Source organism: Tiliqua scincoides, chromosome 1, assembly GCF_035046505.1.
Source record: "Tiliqua scincoides isolate rTilSci1 chromosome 1, rTilSci1.hap2, whole genome shotgun sequence".
In the NCBI taxonomy this organism is placed as follows: Eukaryota; Metazoa; Chordata; class Lepidosauria; order Squamata; family Scincidae; genus Tiliqua; species Tiliqua scincoides.
Window position 1 is genome coordinate 271,522,547 of NC_089821.1, and position 13,842 is coordinate 271,536,388.

The 13,842-nt window shown below is 44.7% G+C and overlaps 1 protein-coding gene across 1 annotated transcript in view; it reads left to right on the plus strand.

Annotated features, from left to right (window-relative positions):
- Positions 1 to 13,476, plus strand: part of ACYP2 (acylphosphatase 2) — a 74,530-nt gene extending 61,054 nt beyond the window's left edge. Inside the window, exon 4 of the mRNA XM_066625903.1 lies at positions 12,902 to 13,476. Coding sequence (XP_066482000.1) covers positions 12,902 to 13,016 — 115 coding nt within the window. The 3' untranslated portion in view covers positions 13,017 to 13,476. The remainder of the gene's footprint in view (positions 1 to 12,901) is intronic.
- Positions 13,477 to 13,842: the final 366 nt, after the last annotated feature.

Sequence of the window (13,842 nt, forward strand, 5' to 3'; positions counted from 1 at the left end):
CACCAGTTGTATAGACTGTGAACGCTGCACTCTGCCTTCTACTGTAGCACATTGCTTGGTTTCTCTTCACTATATGATGTGCAGCTGAACAAAGAATCTTCAAAAGCATGGCAATTAAGATACGAAAGTTGTGTCTGTCATGTCTGAACTGTGATAGCTCATTGAGACTTTGCTCAGTGATCCAAGCCCATTGGCTCCCTTCTAGTTAATTGGGCCCTGAGAAATTTACTCTGCTGCCACTACTAGACCAAAGACTATAGGCACAAAGATGGTCTCAGGGATCAGCAGTGGTTACCTAGCAATACTGACCTCCTCCCTCCATTATTCCTGGTATCTGATGGTATTTTTACTTCTGGGTATGTTTGGTTTGCACATTGCTAGTTTATATGTTGCCATCTGTTCTGTGATTGACACCACACTGTGCTTGGATGGAATGTATGAGCATGTATGCCCATAACCCCAGGCTCTGTGGGGACAACTATAGAAGCAGTGGTAGTTGCCACACTCCTTAAGGTAACAGGTAAAATGGAACTGGACAGTATCGCACCTACTTGTTAGATACAATTAAGTTCGTCAGCTTGGTTTATGTGCTGCAATTTACAAAAAAAAAAAAGGCTTATGCAAATATAGGGTACAATATTTTTCAGGACAGTAGATGGGATTGTGCTGGGAATAGGCTGTAAAACAGAACAATATATGGATCCTGGCCATGTTCAATCCAAGAACCACACATATAATTGTGGCATGTACTTGTTATATGTAATCTCCTTGTCTGTTTTTTTAAAAAGGTAAAAAGCAATCTTAATTCCATACTGTTGCTGCTGTTTTTCATTATCACTTGTACAGTCCCTGTCAGGCTTCAGCTAAGATAGGGACATTAACCAGCTTGGAGGTCTGGTTCCATAATAAGCATAGCAAGAGAGCCAGAATGGTGTAGTGCAGTGGATCCCAAACTTTTTAGCATTGGGATTCACCCTAAAAAAAACTTTCACTTTGCCAGCCACTTAAGCCTCTGTGGCTATAATGGTGATTGGCAGCAGTGCGCCACGCAAGCAGCAGGTTCTTTAAGCCTTGATGCACATAGTTTAATCTGCCTTTTCAGTTTTGCGATCCACCAAAAATTGGGTCATGGCCCACAGTTGGTGCACCATGGACCCAGTTTGGAAACTGCGGGTGTAGTGGTTGTTGTGTTGGACTTAGACTAGAACATCCAGGTTCAGATCCCTGCTTAGTCACGAAGCTTCCTGGGTGACTTTGGTCCTGTCACAATCTCTCAGCCTAACCTACCTCACAGGGTTTGTTGTGAGAACAAAAGGGGGGAAGGAACTATATACACCATCCTGAGCTTGTTGGAGGAAGGGCAATATAAAAATGTGAAAAAGTTCAGAGGGCCAGAAATGAATGACATGGTAGCAGGCAGGGCAATTGTCAGGTTACAGGACAGAAGTCTGTTTTAGTAGCTTCTCCCCACAAAAGGATGCTCAGGCTGAAATACTAGTTTGAAGGTCTGGACTGTATAGGGCCCGGTGGTTCCAAATTGGCATATGGGGGCAGCTGACAGTATATGGGCTGTTCCTGCAGCTGAGAGGGCTCTCTTGACCCTCAGAGATTAGTCTGCTGGCATTGGTGAGGGAGCAGAGCAGTGGAGATGGGGAAGGTAAGTCCCCAGAGGCTGAGCTGCTGAAGACATGGGAATGAGATGCTCACATCACAGTGCTGTACAGAATACAAAATAACTGACATTTTTGGTCTCCACCACAGAGGAGTTGTAGTATACATTCACTCAGTGGATAGAAGGCAGTGTTGTGTCACTGAATAAGAGTCTGTAGCACGCCTGCTTTGTGTGCAGAAGATCTCCCGTTTAGTCCCTGGCAATATGTTAGACAGAACTAAGAAAAACTCCTATCTGAGCTGCTGGAGAGCCCCTACTGGTTAGTGTTAGACAATTCTGAAGGAATTGTCCCCAACAATCTGATTCAGTATAAGATAGTAGTAGTAGTAGTAGTAGTAGTAGTAGTAGTATTTATATACTGCTTTTCAACTAAAAGTTCACAAAGCTGTTTACAGAGAAAAATCAAATAACTAATGGCTCCCTGTCCCAAAAGGGCTCACAATCTAAAAAGATGCAAAAGAATACCAGCAGGCAGCCACTAGAACAGACACTGCTGGGGTGAGGTGCGCTAGTTACTCTCCCCCAGTTAAAAAGAGGAGCACCCACTTGAAAGAGTGCCTCTTACCCAGTTAGCAGGGGTTAGTAGTTAGATATGCTGCTCAGGACAGCCAATTCCATTTGCTAATTAAAAAGATATCAATGTTATTGTAGACAAAATAAGAACAGGTAATATGAAAGTTGCTGAAGCTCAAAGTGGAGAGGACCAGATGGTTCCACCTCTACATTTGGACCCAAACTCTGGAGACAGGTGTGCAATTTCAGTGCTTCCTTTCAGTGCTTCCTTTCCCACAACATAAATATGTGGAGTTCTTTCACCCATAAGGCAGACTAGCACAATGCAAGATAAAGGACGGCTCGCAATGAATTAGCAGATTACAAATAAGCAGAGGGTTAGCAGAGACAAATAAGGACCTGCCTCTTCCTGGAACAATTCCCACCCTCTAAGCTGCAGGCCTCAGCTGGACTCATGGGACTGCTGCCTCCTGGATGATGCCTCCTGAGTGTTAGCTAAATGCTTTTGTAGGCTTTTGCTTCCCACTATTGTGCAAGCCCAGTAGCTTCATAATGAGTAGGAATTATTCACATTTATATCCCTTCCTTCGAGAAACTCAAGAGTGGGTTCTGTGGGATTATTTCATTTTATCCTCACAACCACTCTAGCCCTCTTCCTATGTTGTCTTTTTTTGGAGAAGAAACATGTGAAGGACTTCTCCAGTGCACAATTACTCTCCCCACATCCAAGTATTTGTCTGCAGTTTTTTCTATAATTGGAATAGGTGGATTCTTATGGGAGAAGGGGGGTCTTTAAGATACACCAAGCCCAAACCTTAAAGGGCTTTAAAGGTGACAACCAGTACCTTGAATTGAGCCCAGAAATGAATTTTAATGGGCTTTTAAGTCCTCCTGATGAGATGCCATTTGAGCACACCAACAAAAGTGAACCTTAGGCCAATGAATGTGATGTTGAAATAACAATGGACAAAGAACTTGGCCAAGCTATAATGAATGATCACCAGCCCCCTCATTCTGTGTCTGCATTAATGCACAGCTAAGATTCCATAAATGGTAGTTAGAAAGCTTGCGGCGGGGAGGGGCTGGGGAGAGCTGGTTGTTGGTTTTTCTCTATATAAACATGTAGAATTCATGGAAGGCTTTTCCTCCAAGTGAACTCTGTTCTGTCTTTAATTATAAAGACTTATTGGAAAGGCTATATTCTTTAATGGAGTATTGATTATTCAAAGTGTTTCAATTTGCATGTATAAGGCATAAAATTGTGGATGTTTCTAGAGGCAATGCTAAAATAATCTTTGCTAGAGGTTGTGAAATAATACTGGCTTCTGTGGGGAATTGGTTCTTTCTTAGGGCTGTAGTCCTGCAAAGTTATAAGCACATAATTTCTGGTGAAACTTGCAGCAGGGACTTGGTGGCTTATAACTGTAGGTCAGATTGCAGCCTAAATCTTTCCTTGACAAATATTGTTTGAGGGATTTAATTGAAATAGTAAATCAGACAATGCTACAGTCTCTTTAAGATTGTATTAAGAAGCATGGGGTGCCGAGAGCTGTAAAATGTACTCTTTTCCTGACCTACAGCACAATCCTATGCACATCTGCTCAGCAGTAGGCCCCATTGAATTCAACAGGATTCACTTCAGCTTAGTGTGTAGAGGACTGCAGCTTTAATTATTTTGTATTTTTGGCTTGTGCACCTCCAGATGTGCTGGATTTTCAATAAAAGAGCACATAACACTATGGAATAGTACTGTGCTAGAGAGCAACATTCAAGCTATGTGAGGTGTTTTCCTCCCCCCCCCCAAACTTTTTTCTCTGATTTAATTTTAGCTTTTATCTATAAGCAAAATGCCTGTCTTTATGATAAGGTGGCAATGGACAAAAGGCTGGAGATGGGATCCATGCATTGCACAATCCCCCCCCCCCCCGATGGAATCCTTCTTAGTGGAGGTCACTGTTGCCATTGCCAAATTTATCCCATTGCGACGAAGTCCTCAAGTGTACCATTTCCCACAGTAATGGTACCCCCCCATTTCACAGATGTTTCACAGGAACACCCTCCAGCACTTCTAACATGCCCCTATTTTCATTTCTACCCCCTCCCCACCCCCTCACACACTGATGAAAGCTCATAACCATAACAACATCTGCTATCTGGGTTATGGGAGAGGGGTGGGAAGGAATCGGTGCAAAGACATTCCGGGTCTATGTGTGCTCTTGCTTTTATTTCATTTTGCCATTATTTATTTAAGGGATTTCCAGGCTGCCTGTCCTTTCTCAAGCAGAACACTCAAGGAAGTAGCTCACGTAACAAAACAAAGTAACAGCAACAATCTAAAAAAGGGAAAAAAATCAGAATGCAAGAGAATCAAAAATGTTATCAAACGCCAGAGAGCCATCAAAGCAACACAATCTGGTTCAGCTAGCAAATGGACCCAAAGCCTGTGGGAAAAAGTTTACAAAGCTCTAGGTCTGGCCAGTGCTTGGATGAGTGACTATTTGGGGACCCATTCTGTGCCCGCTTAGGTTCTGTGATGGAAGAAAGGCAGGGTGGATGTGAAATTAATATACGTATCAGTAATCCTGTCCCTGGTGATGTCAGGATCTAGCACAGCAATTTTCAACCAATTGTGTGTTGCAAAAAGTCTGCAGGAAAGGTCTGCAGGTTGCACTTTGGCACATGGCAGTTGAAAATGGTTGAAAAGTACTTCTGGGGTCTGCAGCTCTGTTTTTAGGGCAATTGTAGTTGCCCTAACAAATAGTAACAAAGGCGGGGCCAGTGGAGGAAGAGGGATGGGCAATTTGTTACTATAGGAAGTTGTCCTGGAAACAGAGCTCGAAAGAGTCTCCCATTGAAAACCGCTGATCTAGCATGTTTCACTCCATAGAACTGGATTATAGCGACTGAGATGCAAGCCACCCATATCTGCATAGCCCTACATTTCAGTTGCTGGTGCAAATGCCCTGCCTCATATTCATGATTAGCTTTTATCTGGGTTCTGCTTCTTGGCTATCCTAGAGTATGTGACAAAATATTGGGAGCTGACTTAGTGTGAATAGATTTTGCAAAGATTTATCTATAGTTTTGTGGCAATGATTTACTATTTATGCTTTCCTGTACAACATGCACACCCAGAGGCATTGGGTGCATATTAGAAATCTCAATAAATAAATAAAATCCCATCATGGAACTTGAATTGCACTGGGGAAAGAAAACACAAGAACAAGCAACTGTACCTGTAAGCCACTATAAAACCCACCTAAGCTCAGTCGCAGGTCTCTAAGTAACAGCTGAAAGATAATTGTCTTGTGATGCACATAACTCCTTGTATGTGCCCCTAGCTCTCAAATACACCCCTTTCCTATTCTTGGCAATGATAATCATTTTTGCAGTGCCATAGAATTGCCACCTGTCGTTCATTCTACATTTTGTACTGGGATGGCAGCAAATCATGCACTAGAATTCCTGGATTTCAGCTTATGGGCTCAGGAAGATAATATATCACGTATATGAAAGCCAGCTCCTGCTTCTTCCCTGTGTTGTACTCTAGTATCACATACTGTATGACACATACTGGTGTCAGCTTTTGAAGAGCCATGGGGTAGAAGCCCCCAAAGGAGCATTTCCTCTGCATCTGTTGCAGCTCATGCTACAGTGGCAGGGCAAAGAATTTGCATCAGTGCTGTCACTTTGCTCACCATTGCCTTCCTATAAGCCTTCTCCACATTGGGTTCTGGGCCCCAGCTGGCTTACCAGAGACAGTGGGGAATAGTGTGGCAGTAGTGGACCACCCTGCCTTCTTCCTCCAGCACCAGCTGAGTCACTGGGGACTAGGAAATAAACATAAAATAAGCAAGAAGAAGAGGGTGGTCTGCTTCTGTTGTGCTGCTTTCCACTGCCCCCCCCATAACATCCCTTCTGCAAACTGTGACCCCCCTAGGGCTACAGTGGGACCATAGGAAACTGCCTCATACCAAGTCAGGCCATTGGACCATTCAGCTCAGTATCATCTTGCACTGCCTAGTAGCAGCTCTCTAGGCAGGGTCTTTCCAAGCCTTGCCTGGGATTGAAACTGAGAGATTCTGTATGCAGAGGATATGATCCTCTAGTAAGCTACAGCCTTCCACCCTGTTAGAATCCTAGCACCAGTAAATGTATAATATGTAACCTGTTCTCCCAAGTAATCCTATGAGGGTGGACTGTCTTATGGGTTGGTGACTGGTACTCTGGTTCAGAGCTCTGATCGTCAGAACACGCAACGCCTGGAAGTATAGACAATTTGAATTGGATCATCCATAATTTATAAACCAGGTGTGTGTGGGTGTGTGATCATTCCCATTCTGATGACTAAAGGGTGTGTCTCTGTTCATGGAACTAGTGATCTGACTTGGAATAAGGCAGCTTGACGTGTACATAAGCTGAACACAGCCTGCCTATCTGGCAATGTATGGCAACCAATCAGGAGCATAGTAAGCCTCTTGTTTTTGCCACCTGCCTTGGACTGTACCCACGGTGAGATTGCCACATTCCTGGCAGGCCACAGTACAGAGCTGGGGGCTATTCTCAGCTTTGTGAGCTACATATTGCACAAGGCTTCTTTAGAAAACTGTACATATTCACTAGACTCTCCTCTGTTGAATAGCCTTTGACCACCCACCAATATTGTCTTATGGATATTTTGATCCTTTACAAACAGGAGACATGACAACTTTACCACCAGCCTGCCCTGTTTGCCGAATAGGTGAATTTTGTTTCCATGGCAGCAGATGCTGAGAGAGTTTTATTGTAGGAGCATCGTCATATGGATGCATTCTGCTTCAAGAGGCCAGGCTCGCCCAACAACTGTTGACAATTTGTTTCAAACCATCATCTGATGTGGGTCTTCCTAAAGAGGGGCAGGCAATTGCTAGCTAGTTCCCCTTGGCAAGAAGGCCCAAGGTGGGTGAGTGGGAGTAACTAGATCAGAGAATGTAATGATCAAGGCAAGGGAGCCCTGCACCCAGCACCCTCCTCCTTCTCCACGATTCACCCCCTCTTCCAGAATACAACATTACTAATCACTGCCAGCACTACAGTTAAAACAGACAGAGGGGAGTGTTTTGAAAATTCCCCCTCTCTGTTGCATGGTGAGAAAACCAGATTCCTAGGGGACCCCTAAAATGGATGCCATAGCACAGGAGTAACAGTCACAGGGATAAGGCCATCCACTCTCTGCTATCAATCAATCCAGGCAGGTTAGAGGTCAAAATAAGAGGAACGTTTATGAAAGCAGGTAGCAGACGGAAGGGGGTGAAAGGTTCATTCACAAAACAGTGCCAATGGAGGGCCTAGGCATGCTTTTTACAATGCAGTAGAAATTAGGTAAAAGGGAGGCTTTGAAAATAAACAGAAAATCTGATGTGACTTCCTATACGTAGTCCCTGATCTTTCCTCCTTCAGACAATGGTTCTCATCTGCTCTGGTGCTTTTCTCCTTGGGGTGGATCCTAACAATGTACTGATTGCTTGGCAAGAGTCAAGAGCTTCCTTTGGCTTACCCTTGACTTAAGCTAAGCCCTTTGTGGAATTATTATTATTATTATTATTATTATTATTATTAACAGTATTTATATACCGCTTTTCAACTAAAAGTTCACAAAGCGGTTTACAGAGAAAAATCAAATGATGTCACTGTTCTGCCTCAATGGTCACATCATGGCCATGATGTGGGTATTCTCACCTGCCTTTCAACCCTGAGCACGTGGGCAGGATGCCCAATCTTTGCACTTGCCAGCTGGGACTCACTAAACAGATGTTGACTGCGATGAAAGAGCTTGATCTCTAAACCAACAATTTTCAACCCTTTTCATCTCAAGGCACCCTAGGAAGCCACTAAAATTTTCAAGGTACACCATCTGTTTTTTCACCATTGACAGTGCACACTGCACTGCTGGCCAAGGGCTCGCATCCCCAATGGACCTACTAATATACGACCCTCCACCAAACTCCTGCAACCAGGACCCGCTTTTAGGCAATTGGGGAGATTTCACCCAACTGGGTCCCACACTGCTCTTCTGCCCACCGCTGCTTCCACTTGGCCTGAAATTGGGTCACTTCAGAAGCAGCTCCCACCCACTGTTGCTTCCTATTGAACTGAAATTTGGTCATTTCGGAAGCAGCTCCCGCCCACCGCTGCTTTTAGCTGGCCCAAAATTGTGCCATGCAGGCAGCAGCATGTGAGCCTCACTCTTTCCCTACCCTCGCAGCTGCTGGGGCAGTGATGGGAGAGAGTTGGGGAACGCTGTGGGCTGGTGCACACTCCCTCCTCCCTCCGGCTGACCTCCAGGTGCCTATTCTACACAATCACTAAAGGTACAAGAGCCCTATCCACTTGCACATAAGTAACAGATGTTTATTTCTTAGTCTGGCTCCACTCAAGCTATGACCTAAAAAAATTAGTAGAGAGGGGCCCCGCAAAAGTGTTTCCAATTGGGCCCCACAGCTGCTAAGGCCAGCCCTGCCTGTGGCACACCTGCACACCATTCACGGCACACCAATGTGCCGTGGCACAGGGACTGAAAATTGCTTTCTTAAACTATAGACCACATGCTGGCTCCTAAAGGCACCAATCCTGAAGAAGTCACTAAACTGTCTTTGGACAGAGAAATGAGAAATCCATGGAATTTCACCACAGGGATTCAGTAATCCTCTGCAGTGCTTGCCTGCTACAATGCATGACTGTTTTGTGACAGATCCAATTGTCTTCAGCATCCTCTACAATGTATTCTTGGTGTGCGGGTTGTTTTTATTTTAAAAACCATGAAGCCTTGAAGGCTGCCTCATACAATTTGCCATAAATGTTCCATGTCATTTTTTAAATCTTCCATCATAAAACTTATTTAAACTGTGAAGAGATCAGGAGCCATTTAAAACCAGGAAAAAGAAATTAAGACCTCAATGGGAATTTGTCTAGCTTAGTACATTCAGGAGTCAACCTCGAGGCAAAATCCAGAGCCGGAGTCCCTGAGGCAGTTCATGGCTGAACACAGTCACGTTCTGGCAACTCCTGCGACGCCGCTGGAACCAACCGTACTGCCTTCTGCCTTTCCATTGGACCATTTCAGCGACGTGGAGAGGGGGGATTTGCTGCATGGGTAGCAGTCTGTCCTCCATATCTACTTTACCCAGGCTTTGAGCACTGGAAAGGACACTCTGTTCCAGAACCACTTTTCAGCACGCGATACCATAGTCTTCCAAGACTAAAGGATGCCAATGAGTACATGCCACACCTAATATCACAGTGTTTATGAGCATATTTGAACTTTGCGCTTCACTTTGCAGATTTACGGTGGCTTATAATATTTGAAATAGTCTTTGCCATTGGCTTTCCCATCGTACCCACTATTCAAGCAGAACGCTTCCCCTGACCTCTTCCCTTTTGAAGGATGTTTCCCAGATGTTGCTCTTTCATGCAATGCTCATGGGAAGACAACTCCTGAAACAGACAACGTATATATACCATGACAGGGAGACGATCACAGCGAGGCTACTGGGGGCACTAATAATAATCTACAGTCACACTCAAACCTTCTGCCCACCTCCACTTCAACAGTTTGAACTTTGTTTTCATGTTCTTGTTGGCTTCCAGGAACACAAGTTCAAATTTGTGGCTACATTGGCTGCCCATTCGTTTCCGGGCCCAATTCAAGGTGCTGGTTTTGACCTTTAAAGCCCTATACTGCTCTGGGCCAGGATATCTTAGAAACCACCTACTCCTGTACAATCCGGCTCGCCCTCTCAGGTCATCAGAGAAGGACTTTTTACAAGTGCCGCCACCCAAGGAGGTCCGGGGGGCGGCTGCAAGAAATAGGGCCTTCTCGGTAGTGGCACCAACATTATGGAACTCCCTTCCCCTTGACTTGAGAATGGCTCCCTCTCTTGAGAGTTTCCGGCGAGGCCTGAAGACACTGCTATTTACACAAGCCTTCTGATTTTTTGGCCTTAACATTTTTTACACATTTTGTAGTTTTTTACAGGCCTGATTCCTCTGTGACTTGCTCTTTTGTGCTCTTCTTATTCTGTCTTTTAATCTGACTACTGTTTTTATGGTCTCTGTTAATGTGTTTTTAATGTTTTTATCTGCTATTTGTCCTAATTTATGTTTTTAAATTTGTTTTTTACATGTTGTTAGCCGCCCTGGGTCCCTTTAGGGAGAAGGGCAGGATATAAATAAAGTTTATTTATTATTTATTTATATTTGAGCCCAGCTTTGTTTGGACCATGCACGGAATGTTGAGAAGGATACACTGCTATGCACATGCGTGCGTGCGTGTGAAAATCCCAAAAGTGTAAATTGTAGGGGTGTGCGGTCAGGGCATCCCAGCAAGAGGCCTCAGACTTGGTCAGGGGAAGGGGGTTAAGGCACCCTGGTCCTCCTCCCTGCCTTGGCTGGTGTGTCCTGGGCCCTAGGCAGGAGCTGTTGGCTGCACAGCCTCCTGCCTCGCCTCCAGTTCTGTTCTGTCTGTCATCACAGGCCTCTCGCCTTTTATGGGGCTGCCTCCCTTCCCTGGTCCCTTCCCTTCCTGCTGAGAGCGTTGAAAGTGCTTCCCTGTTAAAGGGGCCCAGCCCTGGATCCTACCAGACAATGCCTTCCTTGCCCAAAGGCCTGCCTTGAGACCCTGGCTGTTGGTCCCAGTTCCTCCCCCACCTCTTGGCCCCAGTGACTCACGTCGCCCCTCGGCGGTGTCAAGAGGCACTGCTTCTCTTGGGCCGAGGCCCAGCCTATCGGGCGGGCCCGCATTCTCAGGTGCCAGCCTGCTGGGGGTGTCTGGCCACTCTGCGGCTGCAGGCACTGTGTCGGCCTGGCATCCGCTGGTCCTCCTGTCGTGGGGGTGTGGGGCCAGGGTTGCTGGGCTGCCCCTGCCTTTGCCCGTGGCACCTTGGGGCTGACGGGCGTCACGGAGGAAGTGGCCTCCGGGTCCCTCCGGACCATCTCGCCCTGTGGTTCTCTGCCCTGGCTCTCCTCCCCCAGTAAGTTGGGGGTCTTGGGGTCCAGAGGGACCCCGACATAAATAATTGAAAATCCCAAAAGCGTAAATCATCCTGCCATTTTTGTGATACGTGCCATCTCCCCAAGCCACCATTTTGCACTATTCACTGCCAAGCTCCTGGCAAAAAAGAAAGTAGCTCCCAGAAGCCTAAAGCCTTTGGTTTTGATTTATTGGTGTTATTGTTTTACAATTTTGTAGACATTTTATACAATGTTTGTATAGAATTTTGAACAATTTAATAGAAATGCAGGTTGTAGATAAATAATGCGTATGGCATAAATATAGCCAGAAATCCCGCATATGAAAGCAGGACGTCCTGTTGTGAAGGTTTTAAGCTATTGCAGTGCTTGATGCATGTTGTTGAATGTGGCTGGTTCATGTGGACTAGTAGTAATTTGAATACGAATGGACTTGCTATGCTCCCATTTGAATGCATGGTTTGTAAATTGATTTGTAACCTGATTTATATTGCAAAGGTGCTATAGATATGATGTGGTCAGATAATCAAGGTTCTGAATCAGAATGTCAGTTACCAATCCACAGTCTGAACTGTGATTATAGGATTACTCTGGGGTAAATAAGCTCCAGATTGCACATGGACTGATGCCAGGAATCGAAGTGTAGGAAAACAAAGAAGGGGAAAATGCATCATTATGCAATGAAATCTTGCCTCATCATTTATACCCAAAGGCATTTAATTAAGAGTATTTGGCAAAATTCTGGCATTTCCAAACATTTTAGTGCCTGTTCTTGAATTTAATAACATGCTTTTTATTCTTGTGGGCTTTCTGCTACTTGAGATTTAATGTGTTGACCCTTCCAAACATTTCAGACCACAATAAAAATTTATTTTTTTTCCTGTTTTCTTTTTGTTTTCTTTTTACATGCTATTCCCAGAACATCAGTGCTTGCAGAGAGGGCTCTGTTAAATACATACAATAAACATTTTAACTCTTTACAGTCCACTACATAAAATATGTTGGTTGCAATCCAGCATCAAAATCAGTGGATGCTTTGCCACTGACTTTGGTACAATGTGAATTTCACCATTATGATGCTTCCTTATTTGTCAGGTACCTTATGTTTTATGCCACAGGTCTACCCAAGAACAGCCCATACAGTACATGAGTTCAAATGAATGGTTGTTCTCCATGAAGCTGTAGCCCCTCCCCCCCACTGAATCCAATCCACTGTTGAAATATGAGTGCTTATTTTAGCAGTTGTATCTATGAAATGGTCTCATTCAAGGTATCCCTGTTGATCTTTAAACCATGGCACCTGGAGCTGTGCCATCCCTACAGCTTGATCTTGGGAGCTGCTGTCCCAGCACAAAGGATCAGGCTCTAAGATTGTGTATTGTACTACAATATTCTTTTTGCTTTGCTTTCCTGGAAGCAGGGGGGTTACATGCACAAACAGTTGTGGTTAACAAACAAAGAGCATGATAGCGGAATGAATATTACACAGGCAATATTATTCATTGCATTTTAATTCCACCTTTGCTCCAAGTTGCTCAGAGCAGCCTACATTGGCTCTCTCCTTTTATCTTCACAACAACTCTATAAGGTAGGTTAGGCTGAATCTGATTGGCCCAAGGTAAGACTTGCACTCAGCTCTCCCTGATCAAAGCCCAGGCTCTCTGGCTCTCATACAACATCTAACCCTCGCCTCTTTCTTTCTTCTTGCAGGAAGGCTTGGCTGACCAATGTCGGAAGCCCCAGCTCTCACATCGAACGGGCTGACTTTTCCAATGAGAAGGAGATCCCCAAGCTTGACTTCACAGGGTTTATCACAAGATACTAACCCAAAAGAAAAGCACTGAGCATGGAATTGTAATACTGCTTACTGTTGCATAATGATTTCCATGCCTCCTTAAAGTGCCCATCGTGCATTTTTCTGAGAAGTTTCCTGCATGCTAAGAAAAAGTAATGATTCTCTCATTTATATTAATGTGCTTCATTAGAACAAAAATGGGATTTTTCTGGCTAAAACAGTATTCTTTTTTGCAAACACAGAATCCCTCAATTTTTTTAGGCTCTGAAAGGCAAATAGGAACCTCTCTAAGGGCACATTCAAACATTAGCTGATTTGGTCCATAATCCAGCATATAGTGAAGACTCAATAAGAAGCCTCATTTCTTTTCATAAGGACTACAAGGCTTAGATTATGGCCTCGGAGTTCTTCTCATCTGAGCTGGCTTTTGCGTGTGTGTGTGTGTGTGTGTGTGTGTGTGTGTGTGTGTGTGTGTGTGTGTGTGTATTTATGTACTAACCTGAACCAGCTCGAACACTTGGGATGGGTTACATACTAAAACTTCATGTACATATACCTGAAATTGTGTTATTTCCAAACTTGGACCATTTAATGCTGCTAAGGTAGCCTTCTGCTTTCAAAATCTTCCCATGATTCAGTAAACATGAGGAGGAAAGTGTGGGAGCTGGACCACACCTGTTGGCTAAGGACCCAATCCTGAACCCCCTTAGCGCTAGTGCTGGGTGTCACAAATTTGCCATAAGGCATATGTCACCCAGAGAGGAGGAGCCGCTAGTGCTGCACCAATGCCAGTCAGCGCTGAGCCTCAGTGCTTCATGGAGGGCTGGCCAGCGCTCCAGCAGCACTGGCTGGTGGT